Here is a 27,265-nt window from a genome sequence, read left to right on the forward strand (position 1 = left end):
TCCATTTATTTGTATTATTTTATTTGTGCCACATATCATGATCAAAATGGACAAGCTTGAAGTATTTCCAACTCCATCCAAAATGGAATTCCATAACCATTTTTGTATTTTCACATTGTCTTTCGTGTGACTTGACTGAGTGAGTATCGTATCCACTCCCCCGCCCCCCCAAAAAAAATCCTGGAGTCCGCTTGTTTTGATCATTTCAAGTAGTTATGTCACTTCCTGGGCCAATTCCTCAAAGGATGAGTTAACTGTGTTTGACTAAACTAGTTGAGCAATAACATGCACAAAACAAAAAGAAAAAAATAAAACCCTGCCACAAAATGCCTCACTGATTTCCAACACAGCAGCCTGACATGCTGACAACATGCCAGCCACAGAATGAAAAACATAACACGGTTCATCCACTTGAGAAAAGGATGAGGTGACATGGTGGTTGTATCTAGACAGTGGATAGAGAAAGTGAACACAATTAAAATCTATGCTTGTTACATTTTTTTTGTTTATTTTTTGTAAATGACAACACGATAAATTACTTTGGAATAATTACAAAAAGGTGGGTTAATGGTTCAGGGTTAGTGGTTCAAATGAAGGCTTAAAACCAGTCCATTTCCTCCAGCTTTTCGTGGAAAATGCATATTGAATGTTTACCAACATTTTTTTGAATCAGGGGAAAACTGTCTTTGTATTGTTTTACCACTGGTGTGTCCACTTCCTCTATCCACTGCCCATGCTTGGATTTGCACTGTGTCTGTGCGGCTTTTACCTGGAATCTCACATCTTGCAGCAGAGTCAGTTCGTGATACGACATTGTGACGTTTGACAGGCAGCACCCGTGGACACGTGAACGGGCATTCTTGCCAAAAAAGAAAAAGATGACGTGATGTGACGTGATGTGATGTGTGTGAGTGCGTGTCCGTACGGAAGAACAAGTCCGCTCTCACCGGTCCCCCTCGTGTCTGATTACATCAGACTGTCCGGCGCAGGACAGGAGAGGATCATAAAATAAAAATAAAAGAATAAGAACAGTGTGCTCAGAGAAAAAAAAGGAGAGGAATTAAACAGCAGCAGTTCGATACAAATAAACAATACCCCTGAACTAAAACACTGACTTATACTACTCACAAAATAAAAATTGTGGGGGGATATTTATTAGGTTTTTAGGTGAAATTTTGGGTTGAACCTAAAATGCACGAGTACCTTTCCACTTTAACATCCCCAGTGTGAGACTAATAAAGGATATCTTATCTTATCTTATCTTATTTGTTTTTCTCTAGCTGGACATTCAAATGTTTCGAGATTGAAATGAAATTCACATGTAAAGGTTCTTGTGCATTTTAGGTTCATCCTGAAATTTCACCTCAAGGTAAAATATTCCTCTCACTTCTTGTGAGTAGCGATTGTAGGAATGATGGAGATGACAAGGTAAACAAGAGACAAAAGTGCGCGCCCCGCTCCAGCACTTACAAGCATGCTGAGTTTTCAAAACAAGAGCTCGAAGTTGATCGACAAGGTCGGAGGTACCGAGGCACCTTTTTTGTTTTTGTCCTTCTCTGTATTGTGTGCAAATCGCATGCGTCCGAAGGAGCGACCGCTCCTTTCCAAAGAAAAACCCGGATTACATTGCGAGATCTCCTCGCGTTTGTTTGTTATACAAAATCCATAGCATGTTCCCAAAATCATTCCGATGTCATGCGTTCCTGAATACTTGTGCATACTTGTTGTTGTGTTTTTTTTTTTTTAGCCTCGTTTTGAAATCATGATTCTGATCCTTAACAGTTCTTCTGCTAGGTCCTCGCACACACGGAAAAAAATGAAACAATTTTAAAACCCAAGTTAATCACTTCCAGCTAGTTGCCGTCATTAAAGCAGCAGTCAGCTTGTTGGCCTTCATTTCAGTGCAACACACGCGCACACACATACACACACACACACACACTGACCAGGAGGGGGTTTAAACAAGTTAAATTGAGGTGAAGTTGCACCCACTCGCTCGATATCCATTCACCACTCACACTCACACATAATAATGTCGCTAATGGAGGCAGGAGGCCACGGCGGACCCGTGTGATGAGAATCAAATCAACAAGCGAGAGATTGGATGATTGGGAAAAGGGGGAGGAAAAAGAAAACATGTTACGCCTCGTACGCCAACGGTCTGTTTCTCACTGCTTCAACGAGACAACATTCACAGTGCTTGAGTAAAAACAACATAGAAGACTTGAAATTGTGTGTGTGGGTGTTTGTTGGGGGTAGTGGTTTTCCTCTCCTCTCGCGGCCTCCTGCCTGGTGGGCGCGCCGCAGATCCGTTCATAGATGCTTCTCCTTGGCGATTCCGTTCTGCACGTGCTTCCTGCCGGCACAGAGTTGAGAAAGAGATTTAGCAACAGACCGTGTCAGAAGCGCTTCAGGGCTGTCCAGACAAAACGGGCGCCGCCTCATCGTGTGTGCGTTACCGCCATGTGATGCAGTCGGCCAATCAGGACCCAGTGCTACTTCAAGGACCTGCATTTCCTTGGTTCAAGACCCCAATTTTAATAAAGAATAAAATATTTTGCAAACAAACTCTCATTTGAAAGTTTGGGTCCAGAGTGGGCGTCAGTGGCGAGGGGGTGTGCACTTTTTGTCCCCCCATAAATGTTTGGTAATATTAGATTTCTGTTAAGAGCTCATTTGCTCATCCAAAATAATGTATTTCTCCACCCAAAAATCACTAGGGTAAGAATTTCATATGTGACAAACTATCAACTATTTGCATTCTATTTAGTAGTAGTAGTTGTATTAAGTAGTGTGTGTGCGTGGATGTATGCACATTACATCATCTCTTCTTTTAAATTTAAATCATCTCCTCTCTGACACTGGAGTAGATTCAACCGACAAACGCTTTGATCAATCACAAGGTGTTTATAACGCTTATTGTGGCATTTCATGGGTTTCCCCATTCCATTGGGACACAGCGATCTCACCCAAAAGAGATTAATTGCTACCATCTACAAGGCACAGTTATTTATTTATTTACATTACGGATTAATAAATCAAGCCAGAGCTCGGCAAGCCTTTTCTCTGCCGATTCCTATTAAAACAACAACAACAACAAACGTAGTTGACATAGAAGTACATCTGTAGTTGCAGCGAACGTATGAATTTCAAGCCCATAAATATAAAATGAAAAGCGTAAGTACACAGATTTGTTGGGCCACTTTTCGGTCCAGACCTATTAGTTCAGAATCAGTGACTTGTTTTGCGTTCTTTGAGTGTGGACAGCGGCCTTTGGGCGACAGGCACAAGGAGCTTCTTTTGAAAGCTACTCAAACAAACACTGACAGTGTAGTGCAAAGGTTAAAAGTAGAAGATAATATGGAGTCAAGGTATGATGAATCCATGACTTTAGATAACAGAACATATGCACAAACACATATGCTTGGATTTGAGTCGGTTTTGCGCTTTCTTGTTAAGTTGTTGTAAAGGTTAAAGGTCACGAAAGTTATCATGTACAGATTGCATTGCACCACAACGCGTGTCTTTATGATGCCACGATTGATGACTTGGGAGAAGTTTCGATCTTGATTACAGTGGAACCTACGGTGGCCCCTAAGTGCAAACCACAACAACAAATAACCAAACACAACATTAAAAAAAAAAAACACAAAAGCAAATGAAAACACACAAAACAAGCAAAAAAAGCGAATGGAAAAAATACAACTAAAAATGAAACAAAACAATCAAAAAGTAAATATAACAGCAAATGAGAAAACACAAAAACGACAATGACACGACACCCTAAAATCAAACAAAACAGCAAATCATAAAGCACAAAAATAAATAACTCAACAAAAGAAAAAAAAGGTGAACGACGAAACACAATGACATTTTGTTCATGCGATTCGCTGCTAGGCTTTTTGTTTTTGATGTTTTCATTTTCATTTGCTCTTTTGTAGCTTTCTTGTTTTGTTTTGTTTTGTTTTGCTATCGGTTTTGTGATTTTTCATTTGCTGTTGTTTACTTTTGGTTGGTTCGTTGTTGTGTTTTGTTTTATGTTCTTTGATGTTGCTGAGTTTAATTATTTTTTGTTGTGCACTTTAGGGCGACTGTGAGAACCTCTAAAGTCCAACTCAAGTCGTTCTATGATGCGGGTTGACTTAGTCGTTAGCACGTCTTCCTCACAGTTGTGAGGCTCTGGATTCAAATCATCAGATTGTTTCTGGGCTGGTGTGGATTGTCCGCCGGTGTGTGTGTGTGTGATGTGTGAATGGTTATTTGTTGACATGTGCCGGCTGCCAACCGGTCCAGACTAAATTTCCATGGATAATATTTTGTCGATCTCACGTGGTGAAAAAGAAAATCAAATCCCAACATGCCACATTTTTCACCACAGTGACCGTCATTAGATACCCAATGGAGTGTATAATGACTCCATATACATTTATGGTACATCAACTGACACAAAAAAAAATGGATTAAAACAGGCCTCACAAGTTTAATTTGGCCATATAACACTTTCTGGGAGGATTATAAATTACACTTCCGCCATGGTGCACAAGTGGTTAGCACATCTGCCTCACTGTTAAGAGGTTCAGGTTTTGATTCTTGTCTATGGCCTTTTTGTGTGGAGTTTTGCTCGGGTTTTCTCCAGGTACTGCCACTTCGTGGCACATTCCAAACACATGCGCGGTTCAGTGATGACGAAATTGTCCATGGGTGCAAATGTGAAACTTTTGTGCTCCAGGTCCACATTTGATTTATTAAAATGAGCAGATGGGCCAGGACACAGATGTGCAAAACACAATACAATATTTCTTTCTCTTTAATTGTTTTTTCCTGCTCAATTTAAATGATCTATAATTCATCCAAATTACGAAGCATGAAATACAATAATCCAAAAATAAAATCATTCTTGATATTTTTTTAAATGTTTAATTACATTCAAAATGAACCAATTATTTAATATAAATAATTATTTTTGACATTAATTATTATTTCCAATAAACAAATTAACCAATTATTTATTTACTGAACTGACTTAAAAAAATAAAGGAATGATTTGAATTCACCAATTTTAGGAAGAAATGGCTAAATGAATGCAACAAATGTTGCAGGACTCTCAGTGGGCAGGAGAACAGCTATGGCCCACAAGCCATACTTTGCCCACCTCTTACCCAAAAATGGCAAAAAAAACATTGCGTGAAGTGTTTCGCTCGTCTGCCTCACAGTCGCGAGTTCGCGGGTTGTAATCTCGACTCGGTCCTTCCTGTGTGGGGTTTAGCATGTTCTGCCCTCATTTACTTTTCGCTAACATCAATAGACGGCACATGTGTTTTCCCCGCTGAGATGCCGGAAAGATTAAGTGTCAGTGTCTACTCACCCCTGGTCAGCGTTGTGATGTCCAGCATCATCATCGGGGTGATCATCGCCGTGATTTATGGCCGCCGCCTGAGGGTTTCGGAGCAGGCCCGCTGCTGCCTTGGCGCCCTCCTCCTCCTCGTACTCCCTGACGTCATTCACCTCCTTCATCTTCAACACTTTTACGACGAAGATGACGATGAACTGGTGGGGGGGGGGGGGGGGGGGGGACATAGAGACCCAATCACATTCTTTCTAGAGCCATCTACAAAGTGCAAAATGTTTTAAAAAATCAATTATTTGACATAGTTCTTTTGCCCCTTCTTTAAGCTTTAAAGCCATTTCAATTCATTGAAACACATTTTAAACATGTTGCAAATGTATTTGAATACAGGCACAACAAAATACAAGCATAAAATGTGGAGAAAATATTGTTTGCGTTGCAGTGTCTGTGTTGTAGAAATGTGCCTCGAATCGGCTGGGCTCGTTGGGTGGGATGTGATATCGGCTCGTCTGCGTGTGAGTGTCTACGTGTGATCCGTGGCATACAGCAGCTACTGTGTGAGTGTGCAAATGTGGCTCTCAGGCAAGGGCATGACAGTAAGTATACTATAAATACTCAAAATAAGAGTTATTTGAAATCGCAAATGTCTGTGAGAGGCAAATGGGATCGTAAATTCAATGCAAAAAAAATCACAGACCGAGCTGGTCTGTGGGACGTGAAGCACAACATACTTTAGCAGGGGAGGACTATATTTGTGTGTGTGCTCTTACCAAGAACCAGTAGATGTTCATGAGCAACAGGGCGAGGAGCAGAGTGTTGAAGAAGAAGTAGAATGGAATGTTGGGGACAGACACGCAGGTGGCATACAGTACTTTTAGGGGAAACCAGTACAGACGGAACCAGAACCTGAGGGACAACGAGATCGTTAAATTAAACCAGCACCAGGAGCAACTGGGGGTTCCGTGTCTTCATTTACCCTTTTTCCAGATTTCATATACCTACCAGGTGATGCTGAAGCTAACCGAGCCCATGTTGGCGAGCACGTCATTAAGCAGGAAGTAGCCTCCTCCTCTGGACTTCAGGTAGACGTTGAGCTTGGTGAATTCCAGTTGGATGTCATTGATATCATGGAGGAACAACACCAGAATGCCCACGTTGTGGTATCTACCAAATGGTCACAACATCTTAGCCCAGAAATTTACCTGCACGTGAACATGTTTGATAGTAATAGCAATAAATAAACAAATAAATAAATAAAACCTACCTAAAGGCATAGGAGAAACAGATAAGTGCCAGAGTGATGATGTGATGCACCACCATGACAGCAGAGTCCTTCCTCCAGGCGTCCATGTAGACGGTGGCATAGATGGAGTGACCGTAAAAGCTGCCCTGGATCAGGTAGGCGATGGCGATGTCTATAGGCACTGGCATTCCACTCTTCCAGTCTAGAGAAACGAAGAGGAGACGTCAGTGTCTGAAACACACTGGATGCACGTGTCCTTAACTTGGGAGAGGAAGTGAATTTTGGGATTCAGTCACGGCTCCTGCATGAGATGTTAAATGGCTGTTTGGTATAATAACTACACATTTACATCGTGTTTTTCTACAAATGTGATCCCCCTCCCCTTCCCCTCATAAAACAAAAAGGTTAATTAGGAGCATTTCTGCTCAATAAAATTGTTGCATCTAAAATAGCCATACTTTCAAATCAACATAATTATAGATACATTTAATGCAACTATGCAAAACTAGGGCAGTGTGGTGGACGAGCTGTTTGTCGATATCTGCTCTGTGATTGGCTGCAACCGGAATGAGGACAAGTGGAAGGAAATGGCTGGATAGATGCAGACTTTCTGTGTTTTCGTCCGTAGTGCCAACAAGATATTACTGTCAAGTAATCCCTGTGTCCCAAAAGAGTGATTTCAATCACATCCCGCATGATGAAAAGGGATTTAGGTGGAATCTCGACAAGCAGCTCTGCCCCCCGTGAACACTGCGGCGGCAGTTGTCACACCAGCTCAAGACCTGCCAACTATATTCGACACAAGGAGAGCTAATATTATCTACACACTTCAACCACAAACCAGCAAAACATCAGAGGCTGCATAGGAAATGACGTACGTGTATACAGGGATAAGAAGGGTATGCACTTGCATCTCTGATTTTTTAAAAAAGAGCAAAAATGTATCGACTTGTTTTATTAATCACAATTCTCACATCTGTTTTACCCGAGAATTTAAAATTTACCATAGGCTAACTGAATAAATATAAATAAAAAAATATAAATAATAAATATAATAAAAGTTATTAACTTTAATGTTTAATGTCACTTGGCTAAATGAAGAATTAACCATGCGTCGCCCCCTGGTGGTTAGCTGACTACATTTTGTGCTGACCTAAATATGCAGTAGAGCCCCCATTTTGTCGCCCCCCTCTCCCCCTCCCCCCCAAAAATCCAGTGGTCAGTTAATTTATTTGTGGCTGCCAAAATCATGATCATGAATGAAATTCGATTAATTGCATAGCCTTAGAAGAATCTATTTGCGTGAGGTCTAGTTCTTATGATGGCAATTTAACAGGCCTTTGTTGACCTATGCATCTATGAGGTCGGTCATATTATGAGGTAACGAATACGGATACAAATGTATCCTCACTTTTGCAAACGCCCCGTATCTATTCACCTCATTTAGGCTGTGTGTACATCATGTAATCATCCATGGTCACCTGACCATGCGAGAGCTGGGGTACACTTTTGAACTGGTCGCCCATTCACACTAACTCCTATGGGAAATGTATCGTTTTCAGAGAACAACATGCACGTTTTGAGACATTGGAGGAACGGCAAAGTGCCAGAAAAACTCACACAAGCCCAGGGAGAACAAGCGCTAATCTACCGTGCAGCCCTAATATAATCACGTACAGCCAAAATGGGGCGATTTGTATAAGAAGGCAACACTCTCAGAGTGGCAACGGGCCAGACCACTTGCTGCTGTTTCATCGAGACAAACGTCTGCTGCTTCCTATCTCTGCAACCTGTCGGGGGCAGACAGCTGGCTGGCCGCCCACAGGCCTCTTGTGCACCGGTTATGTGGCCAAACAATACTGCTTACGGGCAAAGGATGGAATAATGCTGTTGCCGCTGAGCTACATAAGCTGCTCTATTTTTTTCGCGCTGATCAAATACTGTCGAACTGTCTTGACTTCTCTACCTTGAGCAGTTACGTAAGAGGCGGGCTCGGTAACATCGTGATTAAATATGCATTTTCTCTGTGCAACTCTAAACTGAATAGGACTCTTCGTTAGGTCCTCCTTCATAATCTGATGAAATCGAGTACAAGAGCTCTGGCAACCCGTTCAGTCAATTCATTTCAGATTCTGATTATACTCCAACAATTTCAATACAGTGGAAGCTTCATTTGACAGACCAATGGTGCCTGGCTTGAATGGAAAATAGTGTCCGGTCCTTCTGTTAGTGCCAAATTGGCCGTAATTCCCCACAAGGCCAGACAACGGCGCTGTTAAGCCATCAACAGACAGAGACTGGTCTCATGTTTCAGGCTGTCACTGCTCTTGTCACAGATGGACTTACAGTAGACTAGAGACTAAACCATGCGTCAATGAGGCCGCCATGTTGGTGGGGGGGGGGGGGGGGGTGATGTTAGCTTAGCATCGCGATAAGCCCGCAGCTCAAAAGACGTAGCTCCCTATTCACGTCGTATCTGTTTCTTTACTCAGACACTAATTGTGTCCACGTCTCTCTAACATAATTTTTGGTGGGCGACAATACAAAGTTTTTGCAAAGCTCCCATCTGCGGCATCTAATTGTAATCGACGTGAAAAAAGGAAGCGCTAACCAGATGTATGCCATTATCCTCATCCCAAGCACCAACAAGGTACACTACGTTTGAATAAACTTTAAAACATTCCCAACAGTGTCAAGCTGTTTTATATTTATTGACAAAATTGTGTCTTGTACTGGCCATTTTTAGTTTAGGAAAAAAATATATAAAACAATAATTTTGTATTGTGTTGGTTTTAGGTTATGAAAAAAGTATTTTGCTGTAACGACAAGTGGTTCAACCCCTTACCCCAATCAGTTCGTTAAATCAAGGTTCCACTGTATTGCTCTAAGAGTTGCAGGTAGCCATTTCACAGGTGAGATGTAGTCTGTACTAGCTGACTTTGAGCAAAGTGGGAACAATCGGGACTCGACAAAATCTTCAATTGCACGACTCACGGGCACCCTGTGACTGACTGCCGACCAGTCTCTTGCCTCGACCACAAAATATCTCCCGAGGGATCAACCAATTATATGTTCCATAAATGTTCCATCCATCCATTTTCTAACGCTTATCCTCATTAGGGTTGCAGGCTAACACATAGAGACAACCACTGACACTCACATTCACCACTACAGACAATTTAGCCTTAACTGAACTCAACATTGCCTATTTTTGAATTTTGGAACAAGTCAGAGTTTTTGAGCCCATAACCTGTCGACTGTGAGGCAGATGTGCAAACCAGAGCCCCACTGTGCAGCAAACGCAAACGTTGTTCAAAAAGTTGAAACCAACTTGCAGATCAGCTCATAAAAAGTTATGTATTTTGAATTGCACTGAATCAATAGAAGTATCATTGGTTTGCACAAATGTAGGATTGAGATCAGATGTGTCACCCCCACCCCAAAAAAAAAAGTTTCTCTTAAGTGTCTCATTCGATTGTGATTGTGCAAGTGTACCAAATGATGTGACTTTACATGACTGTGCTTTGTGACTTACTGTAGAAGACAGAGGGTGGGTTGTGGAAAAAAGGGTAGGAGGTGAAGAAGAGCAGGTAGGTGCTGTAGCACCACGACATTGTGTAGAAGACCAGCTTCCACGCGCTCTCCGGCATCTTGGTGGCATCTTTGGGCAGCAACCTGCACCACTGTGCCAGAGGCTGCAGAGACACAAGAGGGAGGCAGGGAAGCAAGAGGTAAAACTGCAAGATATATACAGGACATCATGCTATCACTGGAGGAAAGATTTCTCTTCTGCATTGTGTTACTACAAAACGGATGTCATTAGATTGTGGAGATGTACATAATGTGGTGGAATGTGTTGAAAAAATGTCTCATTTCAAACTCCAGCAAAAAAATAAAAACAAAAATATCAAAATTTCCAAAGTGGGCTTAAAACGGGTGATTTGTTGAGATTTGTTGAAATTGCCTAGTTGAAAACATGCTGTCAAACAAAATTACACACTGGGCAATGTGTTGATAAAGTGCAAAAACGCCAACGTACTGGCTTCTGATGCTGATTGTGTGTGAATGACAGATATAGTACACGATGCTTTTAAGTGCAGTTATCCTGCGCGATTCACGAGCCACCAAGCCCTGCCTTGATTAGCAACCAAAAATACAAACAAATGAAGCACCCAAACTATGATTTCATATCATCATATGAAATTAAAAAATCATGGATTACTGATGGGTTTTGTAAATGCACCCAAAATTTATTGTGTACACACACACACACACACACGTGCGTGGACAAATATGATATACAGTATAAATTATTCTACATTGTGCACATGGTTCTTTCTTTCTCACTCATAAAATCTGAAATAGAGGAAATGGAGGAGAGGCCTGCTGACGTCCTGATGCAGCTCACTCGCGGAGACAGTGATCCGCTTCCCTCTTCTCAACACTCCAGCCGTTTCCGCAGATACAGTAGCTTTCTGAGGAACTCCATAATGATGTGAGTTCCCACAGCTAGATCACGTGAAATCTCAGACAGTGCAGATGAAGAGAGACAGGTAAAGCTCGCTCAGAGTGCAAGTGTAACCGCGTAAAACAGCCTGAGTGTTTATTTGGTGTTTCAAGTCAAACCCGGCTTTTTGACAGCCTCGTAAATATCATCCACGCACAAACATGACACTTTGGGATTCAAACTGTACGAGCAGAAAATGAAAGATGCCTGCCTCATGCCTCAGTTATCCACTTCATCTGAGTCAGTTGTTAGCAAACAGTCAACAGGACATGATCCGGTAAGACTCTGATTACATGCCAACTTGATGCAGGAAGTGGTTATGGCTAAGTGTAACTATGCCTCCTCTGAAGGTCACAATCAAATGAATCCTGTATTAACATCAAATTAAATTAGATTACACTACTACCTGTACTCAAATAGTAAAAATATTAAAATCCATAACTTATTCATTCCCACGGACGTGTTTTATGTCTTTTCAGGATCCAGATATTCAATCCCAGGTACGTTCGATTAAGCTTCTTAACATCGGAGGGTAAAGGAGATGACATCTGATGTCACCGTGTATTGTGGTTACAGTTATGAAGCGAATGAACATTATTCATTTCTAATTTATTGACATGATACAGGTCGACCGGTTAGCACGTTCGCCTCACGGTGCAGAGCTGCAGGGTTCGATTCTCTGGCCTTCCTGTGCAGAGTTTGCATGTTCTCCCCGGGCCTGCGTGGGTTTTCTCCGGGTACTCCGGTTTCCTCCCACATTCCAAAAACATGGGTGGCAGGTTAATGGAACACTCTAAATTGTCCCTAGGTGCGAGTGTGAGCGCGGATGCTTGTTCATCCATGTGTGCCCTGCGATTGGCTGGCAACCTGCCTGAAGACAGCTGGGATTGGCTCCGGGACCCCCTGCGACCTTTGTGAGGAGAAGAGGATCAGAAAATGGAGGGATGGATGGATGACGTGATACAGTTGTAACCATTTACTAAAAATGTGCAGATGTCGTGCAAGTCCCCTCTCCCTCATCTCGATATCTGACATACAGTACACTTGGCGGTTAAGTGACGCACAAGTGTGAAGTAAGACAAGGAAGGAAGTTGACAGTGACATTCTTTGGGCTGTGCGGTCGTGACAAGTATGAGTCAAAAAACAAAAGGAGTCAAATATGAGTCCAAAAAAACACACAGAGAGAGCACATGACTCATTGGCATGCTCAGAACAAAGGGGAGAGGACACTCTTCTCACATTGTGTTGTGTACTCAAGCACATCTGTCAGCCCGCCCTCCTTCGCTCCCAGCTCAACTCCACACTTCCTTCTCCCTCTCAGTCTGCCCCCTGCCTGCGACATTTATTTATAGAAGCCAGCTGTCAACCCTTCAGTCTCGTTCCACATCGCTCGAACCCCCCTCCCCGACACAAAACACAGGCCCACGCATGCAAGATTGAAACACATTGGTCACTGATAGTGCAAACATTCCACCTGCCTGTGCACCTAATATTAGAGCAAAGCCACCCGATAGGATTAAAAATATTAAAACACAAACTTTAAACACCTTTCAAACATATGCAGTATGAAAGCACAAAAAATTGCTATCATAAAATGTATAAAAAAATACATGAATGGCGTTTAAAAAATATTTCCTTACCCACCTCCGAGGGCATTTCAGTCAGTCCTGTATACAGTAAAAACAAATACACAGATAACTGCAGATTTTTGCTACAGATATGCCCCACAAAAATTTTTTTGTTGAGGTACGAACGATGACCCACATTATGGCGGGAGAAACCCTGTACTAGCTAAATCGCATGTTCTTAAACTGCTGTTCCAGAGTCCTGCATGGCTTGTTCAACATCATTCACGTTTTTTCTTTCATGTGGATGAGCTGTAACCTCTCTACTAATGATCACACAGCACAAGGCGGCAGTTTGGGGTGGCAGCGTTCCCCCTCTGTAACTCATTGAAAATGAAAAAAATGTCAGAGGGTTGAATTCCCCCAATCCTGAATATTGTGATTGCTATTCAATCCCCAATTTATTTCAAGGTCCTTTTCCCATGAATTTATTTTTTTTTTTAACTGGTTACTTCGGTTTCATTCCACATTCCAAAAACATGCATGACAGGTTCATTGAAATTGTCCACAGACATGAATGTGAGTGTGAATGGTTGTTTGTCTACGACTGTGCTCGACATCGATCTTGAAGGGGCACAAGAAGCCTCCCGAGACCGCATAGGTTGGGTCTTCTGAAGGATGAACCATTTTTGAATCCTTCTTTAGGTCTCGCTGAGTTATCAACAGGCCTGTGCTACGGTTCACTCCATTTCTGGGCCTGTCTACAAAGACAACGAAAAGGAGCTTCTGCTTAAAACAAGTCGCATATGAAGTTTAGGTTTACGGTAGTTCGAGCATGAGTTAGGCCAAAGTCCGATCTCATAGTGCCATTTATGACGGTGGATGAAGGGCACGGAGATAATTCACTGGACCTGTGTCAGATCGGTGGCCTTGAACTCACCTTTCACCGTTCAAACTTCTCATCCCTCTTAGAAAGACCCTCACCGGATTTCACTCCACCGTCCTCTTTGAGCTCCATTAACCAGCGCTGGGAGACTCAAATCACATGAACTGAAGCGAGTCGGATTTAAGTTTGCAATTTCAGGACTCGAGACTTGCTTGGCTCGAACTTGTGAAAGCCTCGACAAGATTCGGACTTGCTATTCATGAGACTCGACTTAGCGTGTGAAGGAGAGCTAATGACAAGTGGTTCCCTTGGCTCACGCTTGCGCTTCTTCCTGATTCTTTCATTGTCATTTCCTTTCGTTCCCTGCTGACATGCAGCTGCTCTAATTACTGAACCCTCCGTGCTCTGAAGTTCTCCTCCGAAAACTCCTTCCAGGAAGCAAGTGATGAGAGATGATAGAGGGTCAATGGACTTCATTGGCCTGTTGTATAAGCAGATAAACTGGGCCAGTCAGTCAGGACGCTGGCTCACGGGGTTCTGCTGGGAATGGTCCACTTTCATCCCTTTGGATTCTTTCCAATTCAGTATGACACTCTCTGTGTCCCGTTTACACAAATTATGTCAGTATTCAAGGCAACTGATATTCAGTGATTTATATTTTATGAAGTAATCATAAAAGTGGATTGAGGGGCGGGCGGGGGGGGGGGGGGCTGTTCCCCGTTTTGTTTGTTTCGGCTTTGTTTTCTGTGGAGGGTGCAATCAAGTGGATTGACCTGAATTTGCCCCTGGCTTGTCACCACGCATGCAAAAGTCAAACAAAGATTAGCAAATAAATACGTGATGAAACCAACTGTATTGTGAGATCGAAGCTGCGTACAAACCGCAGTCACAGTTCTTGTTGTTTGACCTTGCATGTCACGATTAGGTTTTCAGGAGCAATTTTAAAGAATACCGGAATAGTTTAGAGCATTTCACAAAAACACCCCTCCCCGGGTGAGGTGATAGAAATATATAAAAACAGTGAGGATGAGGCAGATGATAATTGCAGTTCACGTGTGTATATTCTGTTTGAACTTGCTTAAGCGGAAACGGGCAGACGCTTCTTACTTAGCATACCCTTCACACGTTGTGTATTTGAACTGTGTCGTTGCATGCGAGTTTTTAGGAAACTGTATCTGTCTTTTTTTTCCTCTAAGTGCTTCCCCTGTGGGGCGGCCCGGTGATCCAGTGGTTCACGCGCTGACCTCACAGTGCAGAGATCGTGGGTTCGATCCCGGGTCCGGCCTTCCTGTGTGGAGTTTGCATGTTCTCTGCGTAGGTTTTCTCTGGGTAGTCCGGTTTCCTCCCACATTCCAAAAACTTGCATGGCAGGCTGATTGAACCCTCCAAATTGTCCCCAGGTGTGAGTGTGAGCGCGGATGGTTGTTCGTTTCTGTGTGCCCTGCGATTGGTTGGCAACCGGTTCAGGGTGTCCCCCGCCTGCCATGCATGTTTTTGGAATGTGGGAGGAAACTGGAGTATCCAGAGAAAACCCACGCAGGCCCGGGGGACAACATGCAAACTCCACACAGGGAGGCCGGAGATGGAATTGAACCCGGTACCTCTAACTAACCGCTAACCACGGGACCACCGGACCACCACATGTCAACATTTTGAATGCAAATGAAAAAAAAGAAAAAAAGAAGAAAAGCCAGAGCTTTTAAAAACACATCACGTCTTACTTTGACATTCAATCGACATTGAATGCAGTGACAGATGGGCGCTCCTTGCAGGATGCATTGGTGAAAGAGCATTTAACAGAATGGATGCACGGATAATGACTGGCGAAAGGGAGGTTGGCCCCGTTCCAGAGCAGGCCCATAATAATAATAATGACAGGTCAGCACCATTAAAGCACCTTCCTCACCAGGGTGCAAATTAAAGGCAAATTCTATAAAGGAAAAAATAGAAGCACATATAAAATGTGATGATGGAAAACCAGTGTGATGATCCTTTGCTGCTTTGCCCTCAGTCGCTCCCACTCAGAAACACTATGCTCTCTGGGTCATTGAAGTTAAATCATCCATATCTTGTATGCTCACTGGAGCCGGTAACAGCGGTCCAGAGCATCTCAAGACGAGCCAGCTGCAACTTTTTATTAGACTCAATGAAAGACAAATTGGACCTGTGTGAATGACCTCAAGGCGATGAGCACGTTGGTGAAAAATGCAGACGCAAAAACGGAAGGGGAAACATGAGGTAAACAAATGTTCATGTGGTTTCATTTACATGCACAGCTCAGTCGGTTGAAATGGAGAAATGCACACTTGTTCGTAAAGGAATGAGCTCAGCAGCGTGGACGCTTTCCATTCCGTCAAGCAAGTAAAGAGCCGTCCTGTTGGACAAAGCAATGAGGACGTCTGAATGAAGCGGGCCTAACTCCGGATCAAACGTGTTGCCCTACTGCCAAGTCCTGTCCTGCCAAGAAAACTCACATTTCTCAGAGGGGCCACTGCGACACGACCAGAATATTGATCGGCAAGCACGAACCTGTTTTTAAAACATTTCATGTTGCTCCTGTTATTTAGTTCAGGCTCATCTGTCACATCTCAATGATGAATACCAGACCAAATTTTTCATGGAAAAAGTACTTTTACAATGGTTGAATACAAATACAGTGGGGACCCTGACTACAGTACATTCAAATCAACATCATAATATCGTCCAATGCAAATTTGAAATCACCAGTACTGCAATTTGGAAAAAACAAAAGCAATTTCTGCTTGAATTTGGTCCTTTGGACTCGGCTACTTTCCATCCTACAATGGTGCAAACGCCCCGTTACGCCCAATTCTAACTGTGCAACGTCTAGGAAAATACTAAAAGAAAGAAAACTACACCCATGCACATGGTAAGACTGCGCTTGTGCTAGACTAACGCTGAGCATGAAAACAGGGGCCAAGGTTAAAAACTCGAATCGCGGCTGATAAATCAAATGTCTTTATTAATTCATGGTCCATTTACCTTTACTCTAGCATTAACCTAACCTGTAAGACAAAACATTTATGTATAATAATGCTAACATTGCTTACTGTAAAAGTAAATGTCAATGTATTGCTTGTGTTTGTTTAAAAAATTCCGTATTTTCCGCACTATTCCGTGCGGAAAATTAATACGGAATAGACGACCCCAATCTATTCCGTATTAAGGCGCTCCTAAAAGTTTTCAATTTATAATGAATGCCTTATAAGCCGATGCGCCTTATATATGGATCAATTTTTTGATTTCTTGGACGTAGTATTTTAAAAGCTCTGTATAAATAATGCGGTATTGTATTGTATTCCCTTTAGTGGATCTCCACCTAGTGGATGCATAAGGCAACCACAGCCACTATTGTAGCTTCTATTCCATGCGCCTTCTAATGCGGTGCGCCCTATATATAAAACTGTTTTAAAATGGGCCATTCATTGAAGGTGCGCCTTATACCCCGAAGCGCCTGATAGTGCGGAATATACGGTAATCATATATTAAATCGCAAATGCAACACAGAGGGGAAAATATGCAAATTACATTATATTTCATAATCGTTCAGCCCCATAATCACGACACCATTTTAAATTGTGAAAATAATGACATAATATTTATCAACAACGTCCATATGATGCGGAATAAAATCAACAGGCCTTCTGGCATATCAGACTCGGCTGACCGAGCTGCTTTTTGGCAACGCAGCTGTCACAGTTTAAGCAAATGTACGGGACACCTTCTTAGTGTCAAAATATGGTGGAACCGAACTTCCTTTTCTGAACGTGTCGAAAAAAACTATCACATTTTTGGAAACATCTTCCGCCTCATGTGTGACTCACTTCTTGAATGAATTTCCTCTCAAGTTGTATTTTGCATAGTATTAGGGCACATTTCATGGTTTAAACTCCTGGATCATAAAATGGAATGACATGATTCGATATTAACAATAAACGCAATAAATCTTCTTCCAGCCTTTCTCCATAATAGATCCTTTCTAATGTTGCTCATGTCTTATGATCATGTGCTCTTTGGTAATTGTATCACAAATTGCACGCGGAAGGAACAAACAGTTTGTAGGAATGCAATGGAAACCCTCATTGAAAGCAACATGAAAGAGACTTTATTCTGGACTCATTTTTAAACGACTCAGTCTCGCTGGCCTGTTCGGAGACATATGGCCGTCATTCATAATGCAGTGGCCGTACCACAGAGAAAAGGGGCTGATACAATGAGTGTGTGTCTACAACAGACAAAAGGTCGTTGAAGAGCTCGCCATCGTGAGCAACAAAGCTTTCTTAAGAACAAATTTTAAAGTGGGTCAGTGAACCACGATATCGCGTGGGGGCGGGGGGATTATATTTCACATCATATTTCCTCAAATGACGAATATCTTGACTGCAGTTCACAGTATAGAAGGGAAGGTTTATTGGCAGAGATTTTATCATGACTATACTAGTTTTTCTATCAAAATAAACCTTTATTTGTCTCACAATGGAGAAATTCCCAATTTGCAGCAGCAAAATTATGAAAGGGATTATGTCCATCATAGCTTTTAGCTTGGCTAGCATCCTCCTGTTGCCCACCTCCTCCAGAGTGTCCAGGGAGCAGCCCAGTTATGTTCAGTGCTGTATGCTCAGTAGTGAGTGACACCCATGAAACACTTGACAGCCTGTTCCAATCACAAAAAGGCCATTCATGTGAGAATCTAAATGCATTGCTGCTCGCATCCGAGCAGGTTGGGTCCCTGGTGAGCGCTAATGCTATTAACACTGCTTAGGGGGGAGCTCACAGGACACTACAGCTGTGTGTAAATGTGTGTGCGAGTGTGTGGATGAGTCACGCGTGTGTGTGACTCCATCAGGCCTGACTCTTCTCTATTAGCTGGAGAAGATTTACGCGAGTTGATGAGTATACAGTAGCCGTGACATTGCAGACTGTCTAAAAGCTCTCCGACAAAGCCACAAAATTGCCCTGCTGGTCCACGATCAGCAACCTTACTTTCACATCAGTGTGTGAATTAAAAGAGAGGCACTCCAGAAACGAATGTGAAAACCTCACCCAATTTCCAAAGAGATAAGCAACTGAGACATCAGTAATTCCCGGTGCTCCTCCGCACGCAAACTGACACACGCTCGTGAAACATGACATGCGCATTGCACAGACAGAATGAGTTGGGTTTCCGCTGACTACTGCAGCCTGATAGGCAGTAATGGAGTGGCCCATTTGGAAGCAAGTGTGTTCAGGCCTCAAGCCTGCACCCTCAACGTGTGGGGGTAAATAAGGCCAACTGAAGAGGAAAATCAGTTAGTGGCTGGCCACAGGAACACTGGAGCGGTCAAGGCCGCACGGCACATTCCAGCTGCCCAGACGAGTGCAGGACCATCGCAGTCAGCTAAGAGTGCATGGTGATTCATGATACTGCATCGCGGAGGGAAAACTATGACTCCTGTGTTACTCACCACGCTGGAAAGCGAGCAAACTTTTCCTCTAATAAAATCTTCAAACACCTGCTGAGTGAATGGGATCCGGAAAATATCAAGGCACATTAGAAAGTATGCGTTTTAGAAGATGTTGCAGACACAAAACATCACCGTTCGCTTTTCTAGCCGTATGCGAAAGCATGGAATTTTTTTTTTTGACCTTCTCTCTAAACGAGGCAACACAATGACTTGAGCCAGCAGCAACTGGTCGCTTGCTCACTGTTTGCTGTTAAGTGCTGAGTAGGTGGTGCTCAGTAAGTGGGCTGTAAGAGCTTTTTTTTTTTCGATGGCATGAGTTGTTTGTTGTTTGTTGACGTGCATTGCAAGCTTGAGTGACAATGCAGGTGCTATTGGCAGAAGGGATTTTTTTGTTCTTTTTAAACAGATCACTTTGGGGAACATTCTATGAAGTTGATTAGACCATATGTTTTCTCAACTAGAGCGAAACAAAATAAATCAAATTCAAGTCAACGTCTCAATGTAGTAGAATGCTACATTTTATATTTTATATTAGTGGTAATACAAAAAGCACATATTACAAAGATGTCCTTATAATTTCATGAATTGAATACATTGCGTCAGGCACTGCATCTTGGGAACAGAAAGGATTTTTTTTTGTTAACATTTTTTTTTTTTAACGATTGACCAGGCCTGCCTGTGAATAGCAAAAATCGATGTATAACTGACAGCTACTGAAATAATTTTGGGGCATGGAATGTTATTTTATGCAGAATGTATATATATTTTTTTTAATTAATTATCTGAATAATCTGTAAGCGATTTTTTCCAGCCCAAAATCAGCATCTCCCTAAAAAAATCCATAATGATTCAATCCAAAATGCAAAGCTAAAATACTTGGAAGGTTGAAGGTTAGCTGAGTCTCTGCAGAGTGTTGTTAAGTTTGATGTTTGGGTGGTTGGAGTGCGACGATGACCAGTGGCCAGCAGCCTACTCATTTTGTTAGAACCCCACACAGAGGCGTGACAATTTGCCCCTAACTCCCACATACTGTAGTCATCAAACACAAGGTCAGAAGAACTTCATGGTCGAGCAGTATTGTCACAGCCACCAGCATCCAACCAAATTGCAATATTGAGTGTGGGGGTGCGGGGGGATGTGATGAATTTGATTACAGTATGTATCAGTGGCAATAACATGCAACTAACGAGCTGAACTTCATTCAGGGGTCGGAATTCGAAGACGTCCACCCGAGTGAGCACTTCTGCCCCGATGGAAAGGCACTTTCCCTGACCACAATTCAAGTGTCGGCTTTCTCCTTGCGGCTCTAACGCAGTAACAATGAGCCGGTGGAGGAAGGTGATCGTGTATCCTGCGGTCGGGGAAACTTCCTCAACCTGAGGCCACTTTCACTTTTCGGTCCACGGAGGTGTATTCGTTACTCCTCAGCTCTGCTCGGGGAGATGAGCTCCGCGACGCTCGCGAGCACACGGCAGCTCTCGCAATTCAGTGTATAACAACGCGCCTGTGCGTGAGAGTCTTGGGTGATATTTATGAGAGCGGTGTTAAACTGCTATAGTGCTGCTGCGGCTGGATTTCGAGGCATGCATGCTTTGGTTGCCACTACTTATGTTAAGAATGTACTCACCATGATGAAAGTTGCATGGCGCTCAAGTGATTCTCGGACCAACAACATATGTGCATGCCTGCGTATGCATACTATTGTGTCAATATTGTGTTTATGATTGGTCGCTGCATCCTGACTCAGCAGGCCTTACTTTTTGGCCTCTCTTCCTTCCGCTCTCTACTCTCTCCTCCCTTTGCTTGAATGTGATCAACAAATCTCTCTCATGTTCTACTTTAAAAAAAATAAAAGTTTCCATTAACACTACAGTACAAAGTGAACGGCTGCAGATGCAATGGTCATAAAAAGTCTACACACCCCTGTTCGAATGAATTGACCATGAAAAATCATTTTGCAACTTTTTCCATCCATCCGTTTTCTAATGCACTTAACCTGACAAGAGTGTTCCATTAACCAGCCATGCATGCTTTTGGAATGTGGGAGGAAACCGGAGCACCCGGAGAAAACCCACGCAGGCACATGGAGAACATGCAAACTCCACACAGAAAGGCCGGAGCGGGAATCGAACCCTGCACCTCTGCACTATGAGGTCGACGTGCCAGTGGCAATTGATGCAAAATGGAGTGCACTACTTGGATAACATCCTGTTGATTTCACCCAAACTAATTTGCTGGCCAATGAAGGACAAAATTAAGTCAAGTAGAGAATGAAAAAAATCCATGTGTCTGTATTCACAAAAGCATTTAAATAGTTAATCGAATGACTGTTAATTTTCCCCAGTCAGTCAAGGAAATGCAGTCAGAGCCACCCCCTAATAGAAACATTACAGCGCTACAATTGTTTTGCCGCTCTTTCAGAGCCCGCTCGAAGTCTTAAAGGATAACAACTGCGCATTTAATATTGCACGGCAAATTTATTACCGGTTTTGTCCGCTCACATCCACCCTTTTAACCCCAATTAGGTGTGTTTAGTGCACGGACTGCATTTATTGTCATTAATTGTGGCCAAATGAGAAGCTCAGCTCGATCTCTTTGAATCGCAGCTCATGGAGATTGTGTACTTTCACGGTGAAAGGCACATATTCCATCAGTACTGACATGTTAATAAAAGAGCTGCGAATTAATAAGCATTCAAGGAAACAGGAACCTTGTTTGTTCAGCCCAGGGTCGATTAAGCGCAGTTGGCGTCATCCGACAATCCACCGCATATTTCAACAACGTAGCAGCAATTTGCTTGTGCTGCATTAGCCTAGCACGCACGACTTAACACAGAGCCAATTCTGCATATTAACCATTCAACTCCATAATCACGACCATAATGACTGATTCCGACAGACATTGTTCTCCGTCCTTCGTGGAGAAACAGAAAATGTAAAACAGTCCCTCAGTCGCTGCGTTCTCAGGTCACATCTGGCGTTATGCATAAAGCCCTTGAGCTAGCGTATAGCATCATCAAACGTCGCTTCTAACACATGTGTACACTCTACTCCCCGCTCGTATGGACATCAGAACAATAGGCCAGAGGCCGCAATGAGTAGGGCCAGTGGCGGTTCTGGGGGGGGGGGGGGGGGGGCCAGCGGGGGCCAGTGCCCCTGTAGCACCGATTCTGGCCCCCCCTGTGGCCCCCCCTCCGAGCGCAGATTACGCAGTCGTGCCGAGTCGCCGACGCGAAAGGTGGAACCAAAGTGCGTGATTTAACATTCTAGTCGGACCCTTTAGTGCGCTGCGGCATTTAAAAATGAGCGGGAAAATGAGAAGCAGTCCGCAGAGAAGGAAATTACCACGGACACGAGTGCTATTTGTGTGTGTGCGTGTGCGCGCGTGTGTGTGTGTGTGCGTGTGTGTGTGCGCGTGTTTGTGTGTGTGCGTGTGTGTGTGTGTGTGTGTGTGGGAGTGTGTGAGTGTGTGCGCGTGTGTGTGTGTGTGTGTGTAACTTTTTTAGTCTCCCTTTTTATTTTAATTTTTATTTAACAGGATCAATATATAAGACATTGCCTTTTAAAATTTGGATAATTATATGCATGTAAAACATCTAGCTTCAGTGTATTTGCAATTTTTGTCCCCGGCAGGCTGGTACCATATCATCCCCTGGCTTGAATATTCTCAACAGATGGACACGGCATATTGTTACGCTTGCAGACATTTTAGCCCTCCTAATACTGTTTTTTTCTCATCACTGTAATGTTATGACTACAATTTCAAAGTCTGAAGAAATAAAAAGTCAAATAAGATTTCGAATCTGTCTTTTTAGCCCTGGGTTGAATGTGCCCCCCCATCAAAACCCCTGGCCCCAGCCCGGCCCCCTCAGTGAAATTGATCCAGAACCGCCCCTGAGTAGGGCTTTACTGCTTGGGAAAAGCAACAGGATGGACACACTCGGGACGCAAAGAGAAGCGGCCTTCGAGACTTTTTGTCTAAGTGCATATCCTTAAGTACCTGACTTGTTGTGGCAAAAACCTACACAGCTTAAAAGCAGTCAGTAAGAAACCGTCAGCACCTGTGAGAGAAACTGCAACATTACTGCTCACTCGGAATTCATTTTTATAGTTTTACAGATAATGTACAGTAGTTCAAAATTCACAGGAGTGAGTATGTTGTGTAGTAGCAATTTGTGGAGCACTTAAAAAATAGATAAAAAATAACCACAGATGGATCACACTGCTGTCAATTTTCGACATATGAAATCTACAGATGGTCATTTGATTAAACCAGTGCTGGGCCGGCTGGCCGAAACCCTAATGAAGCATCGACCTACATTTTGCTCGCGTCAAGTAGCGTCCTCACGCCGCCAAAATCATCACTTTTCAGGAGACGACCCCAATCATGGCAAATATGTTCAACTTGTAACGTTGCATCATCAAAAAACCCCAAGCCATTTTCAACACTTTAGATTGGTCAATAATTTGTAAAAATGACACCCACACAGGTGGACTGACCAAAAGTATAGGTTTGCGAGAAGAAAAAAAAAGTTACACTTGCCAAATTACATTTACATCACGTTCTGGCTCAACACCGGCAATTTAGAACCCAAATAAATACATTTAATAATCAGCATCTCTGCTGAGTAAGACATATTTTATTTTATTTATTTTGTTGTTTTTCCTCAAAATTATGAGGTAAATATTGATTCTGAAATGCTCCAAATGACATACATGGCACATTAACATGCTGTTATAGTGATGACAGCAATGTGATGGCAGTATTAAGGGGTGGGTTAAGTCGAGCAACTGTTGCTATTTGTGCAACAGAATAGCTTTGTGTTCCTTTAAATTGGCCCAGATTAGTTACAGAAAGAAACAAGGCGAAGTAAAATCTTGAATCTTAGATTAGCTCCCTCAGCAAGCAGAACAAAGTCTTTTCTTTGTGCGAATTTAAAAAAAAAGAACTAAGTTAAGTTTGAATGCTTCGATTTAATTCGTCTTAATCTTGGAATTTGTTTGCGATTGATCTGAGAGACTCCTTCAAAGAAAATTTGTCTATGAGAAGGATCACCGTGAAAAAGAACAGTCGACAAGAGACACGTGCTCAACACAAGATCCACATTTACAGCAGCTCTACCTTCATGTGATGTGTTGTATTTAGGATCATAACCTTTGGTGCTAGACAGAATATCACATTTAGGACATTTTGAGCATGATGTCTCTGATCCACTGGTAAAAGGACACTTTGATTTTCTCCTCTTTCATCTCAAACTGCTTTAAACAACAAAGCGTATGAGGGAAAATGGTTAGGATTGCACGACTGTCCGTGTTTTATGTTATATGTTGTTTATTATTTTACTTTATGTTAACTGTTTTATTTAAGCGCTTTATTTCTGTTGCAGCTGTTGTGAAAGTGCTATATAATTCAGCTTGTATTGTATTGTATTGTATTTAAGATGTGCAATAGATCAAACGATCATCCGGGATCATTAATTTTTTTTGGGGGTGGGGGGGGGGGGGGTGTCATCAGCCAATCCCTTAAAATAAAACCAATCTTGTCCACCAATCGCATTTCCTCCCAAGAGGTCTGAAAAAAAAATCAGCCACTGTCCTCTTCTGCTGAGAGATGACTAATCGGCTTTTCATTTTCATTTGAGAGAACGACTTCATGTGTAGTTAAACCGTTCGTATTGTTCGATAAAACAAAATTGGAAGGTTCACTCAGTGAACACTTCATTAGGTCCACCTACACCAGGGGTGTCAAACTTGTTTTTGTCGCGGGCCACATCGTAGTGTAGTTACGGTTTCCCTTGGAGGGCCGTTATGAATTTTGGGGAAACCATAGAAATGTTTAATCCCCTCCACATATTACATACACAGCGCACAACATATTGATGAATTACTAGTTTTAAAATCAGAAGTCAAAAATAATAACTGTTGTTGTGGATTACGGATGACAATATGAAGTTTTGGTTCCGACTTTAGCAAGCATCATGGAACTTGACATGCTTGATTTACTTTCGCGGGCCACATAAAATGATGGGGCAGGCCAGATCTGGCCCCCGGGCCTTGACTTTGATACCAGTGACCTACACGATCCATACAGCCTTTTACTTCCACTTGTCCTTATTCCAGTCATGGGTAAACTGGAGGCTATCTGAGATGACGAAGCAATAGGCAGTGTACACCCTGGACTGATCGCCAGCCAATCACAGGGCACATCCATCCATCCATTTTCAACACTGATTATCCTGAACAGGGTCGCAGGGAGTTGCTGGAGGCTATCACAGCTGACTTCGGGCAGAAGGCAAACTACACCCTGAACTGGTCGCCAGTCAGTCGCAGGGCACCACAGGGCCCATTCACACTCACATTCCCAACTATGGACAATTTAGTCTTCAATGTGCCTAACTTGCATGTTTTGTTTTTAATATGCCTGCATGGCAAAAACACACACAACCACAGCGAGGATATTGAAACTTGAAACAGGAAGGGCTGAGCCGAGATTCGACCACAGATCTCGCAACCGCAGGGCAGACATGCTTTCCACTAGGGAACCTTGCCGATTGTATTTGGAGTTTGCACTGCCTCACTCGGACGTTTTTCAACGCAGAGTTGATCCGTCTAACCATCCATCCCTTTCATCAGAGGGCCACATCCAAGTTTTGAACAAAAACATCTCAGAACTGAGCGGCAGATATGGAACCACTATTCCCTCTTGTCACTCAAGTAGCGTTAGGAGAATAAATGAAAATACAGACATACAAAAAGTCTCCTTTGTGTTGAGTGTGCATTTGCAAGGCCTGGTTTTGGGGTTTGGTGTGCACACTTCCTATCTTAGATCAGGTGACTGTGAGACCATAGTAGTGTCAAGCACATCCTTTTCCTGTATTTCGAGCCAACACTTGCTCTCCTCGCCACTGAGACCTGTTGTGTCTGTAATGTCTATGGGGAGCAATTAATGCCACAATTATGGCTGCTATGGAATGGGTTTGTGAAGACGGTCATGCGTGTATAAGTGAAAATGCGTGTATGTGTGTCTCACCCACCTTGAACAGACTTTCTGTCAGCCCCCGTCTGATCTGCGTCCACAAAAAGGCGCAAAAGAAGAACAGGGCGATCTCGGTCCAGGTGATGTATGCGTGATCCAGGAGAGTCCGCGTTGTGAGCTCCAGCCCGCACTGGCTACAATCTCTCCACGCTTTCAGCATGACGCTGGAGGCTCGGCTGATGAGCTCCAAGTATCCCGGCATGGGCTCCACATCCTCGGGCTGAGCGCCCATCATTGCGCGTCGCTTCGGTAACGGAAAAAAAAAACAGGAGAAAAAATAAAAAAGCGCTGGGAAAGGGGGGAAATAGTCCAAATGACGGACGAAGAGATCTCTCTACTGTCCGGGCCGTGTGGCTAATCCGCTAACAAGCTTGCTAGCTGACTTAAAATAAAAAAGAAAAGCTTGATCTGACACCCCGCTGTCTTGGTCGGGTCGCCTTATTCTTTGTTGTCCATATTTTTTACGGCACGGGCCCGTTCATTCTTTGCCCAAGGGATGATTTCTTAACGGGTCTCCGCACACACCGCAGCGATAATCATAACAAAAATGTGATCATCTAAAAAGCAATTAACGGGAGCCATGGAGCACAGCGTGCAGGTTTCCTCTCACCATCATCCTCATCGTCATTTCGCTGCGCACGCGGACAATTCACCGGCAGAAGCGCGGCGTGTTGCTGTTTAGCTGTCGAGCTAACTTCAAATCATTCCACAGGAAAAAAAAAAGACGGGCATTGGCAGTGGCTCCTTTAAGCCGGCTAAATCGCTATGACAAAGGCTCCCGAACGCCGATTACATTACAAATAGGGTCCATAAAGCGCAGCGTTGTGGCCTCCAGACAGCACGCGACTATTGTGCCGTTAGGACGCAACTACGTCGGGTCTCATCCCTGGACCGTTACTCCGCTTATATAACGGTTCTTTTCAATGTAAAAGACAAATAACGGAACACGAGCGACAAACACGTGGGGAGGGGGAAAGGAAACCCCAGCTGAACCGTCGATGGTCGATCTTAAATGTGAAATGTGTCCACGGCTGATGTGCGACGCTTAGGAGGAGGAGAGCCACGTTTATGCCAAAGAAAGAGGGAATTAAAAACCCGGGGGGGGGGGGGGGCGCAGAGGCTCGTGACGTAGACCGCTATCTACACGCGCTGTCGAAACACACGGCAACACGTCCTCTCCTATAAGTGAAAAAAAAAATAAGGAAGCCAAGTGCAGT

The 27,265-nt window shown here is 43.2% G+C and overlaps 1 protein-coding gene across 1 annotated transcript; it reads right to left on the bottom strand.

Moving 5' to 3' along the window:
- cers1 (ceramide synthase 1) lies at positions 1-27,107 on the bottom strand. Its single transcript, XM_086116090.1, has 7 exons — positions 26,047-27,107; positions 10,126-10,285; positions 6,612-6,792; positions 6,350-6,511; positions 6,118-6,253; positions 5,366-5,547; positions 1-2,356 (listed from the first exon to the last, which is right to left on the bottom strand). The coding sequence occupies exons 1-7, from the start codon at positions 26,281-26,283 to the stop codon at positions 2,314-2,316; spliced, it is 1,101 nt and encodes a 366-aa protein (XP_085972216.1). The 5' UTR covers positions 26,284-27,107; the 3' UTR covers positions 1-2,313.
- Positions 27,108-27,265: the final 158 nt, after the last annotated feature.

This window comes from Hippocampus guttulatus, chromosome 7, assembly GCF_054856545.1.
Source record: "Hippocampus guttulatus isolate MCC_2025c chromosome 7, RoL_Hgut_1.0, whole genome shotgun sequence".
Taxonomy (NCBI): Eukaryota; Metazoa; Chordata; class Actinopteri; order Syngnathiformes; family Syngnathidae; genus Hippocampus; species Hippocampus guttulatus.

Coding starts and splice junctions, on each gene's coding strand:
- cers1 (XM_086116090.1), bottom strand. CDS start 26,283: ATGATGGGCGCTCAGCCCGAGGATGTGGAGCCCATGCCGGGATACTTG. Junction 6,512..6,611: donor TGTTTCTCCTATGCCTTTAG/GTAGGTTTTATT, acceptor ACCATTTGGTAG/ATACCACAACGTGGGCATTC. Junction 5,548..6,117: donor TGAACATCTACTGGTTCTTG/GTAAGAGCACAC, acceptor CCCCCCCACCAG/TTCATCGTCATCTTCGTCGT.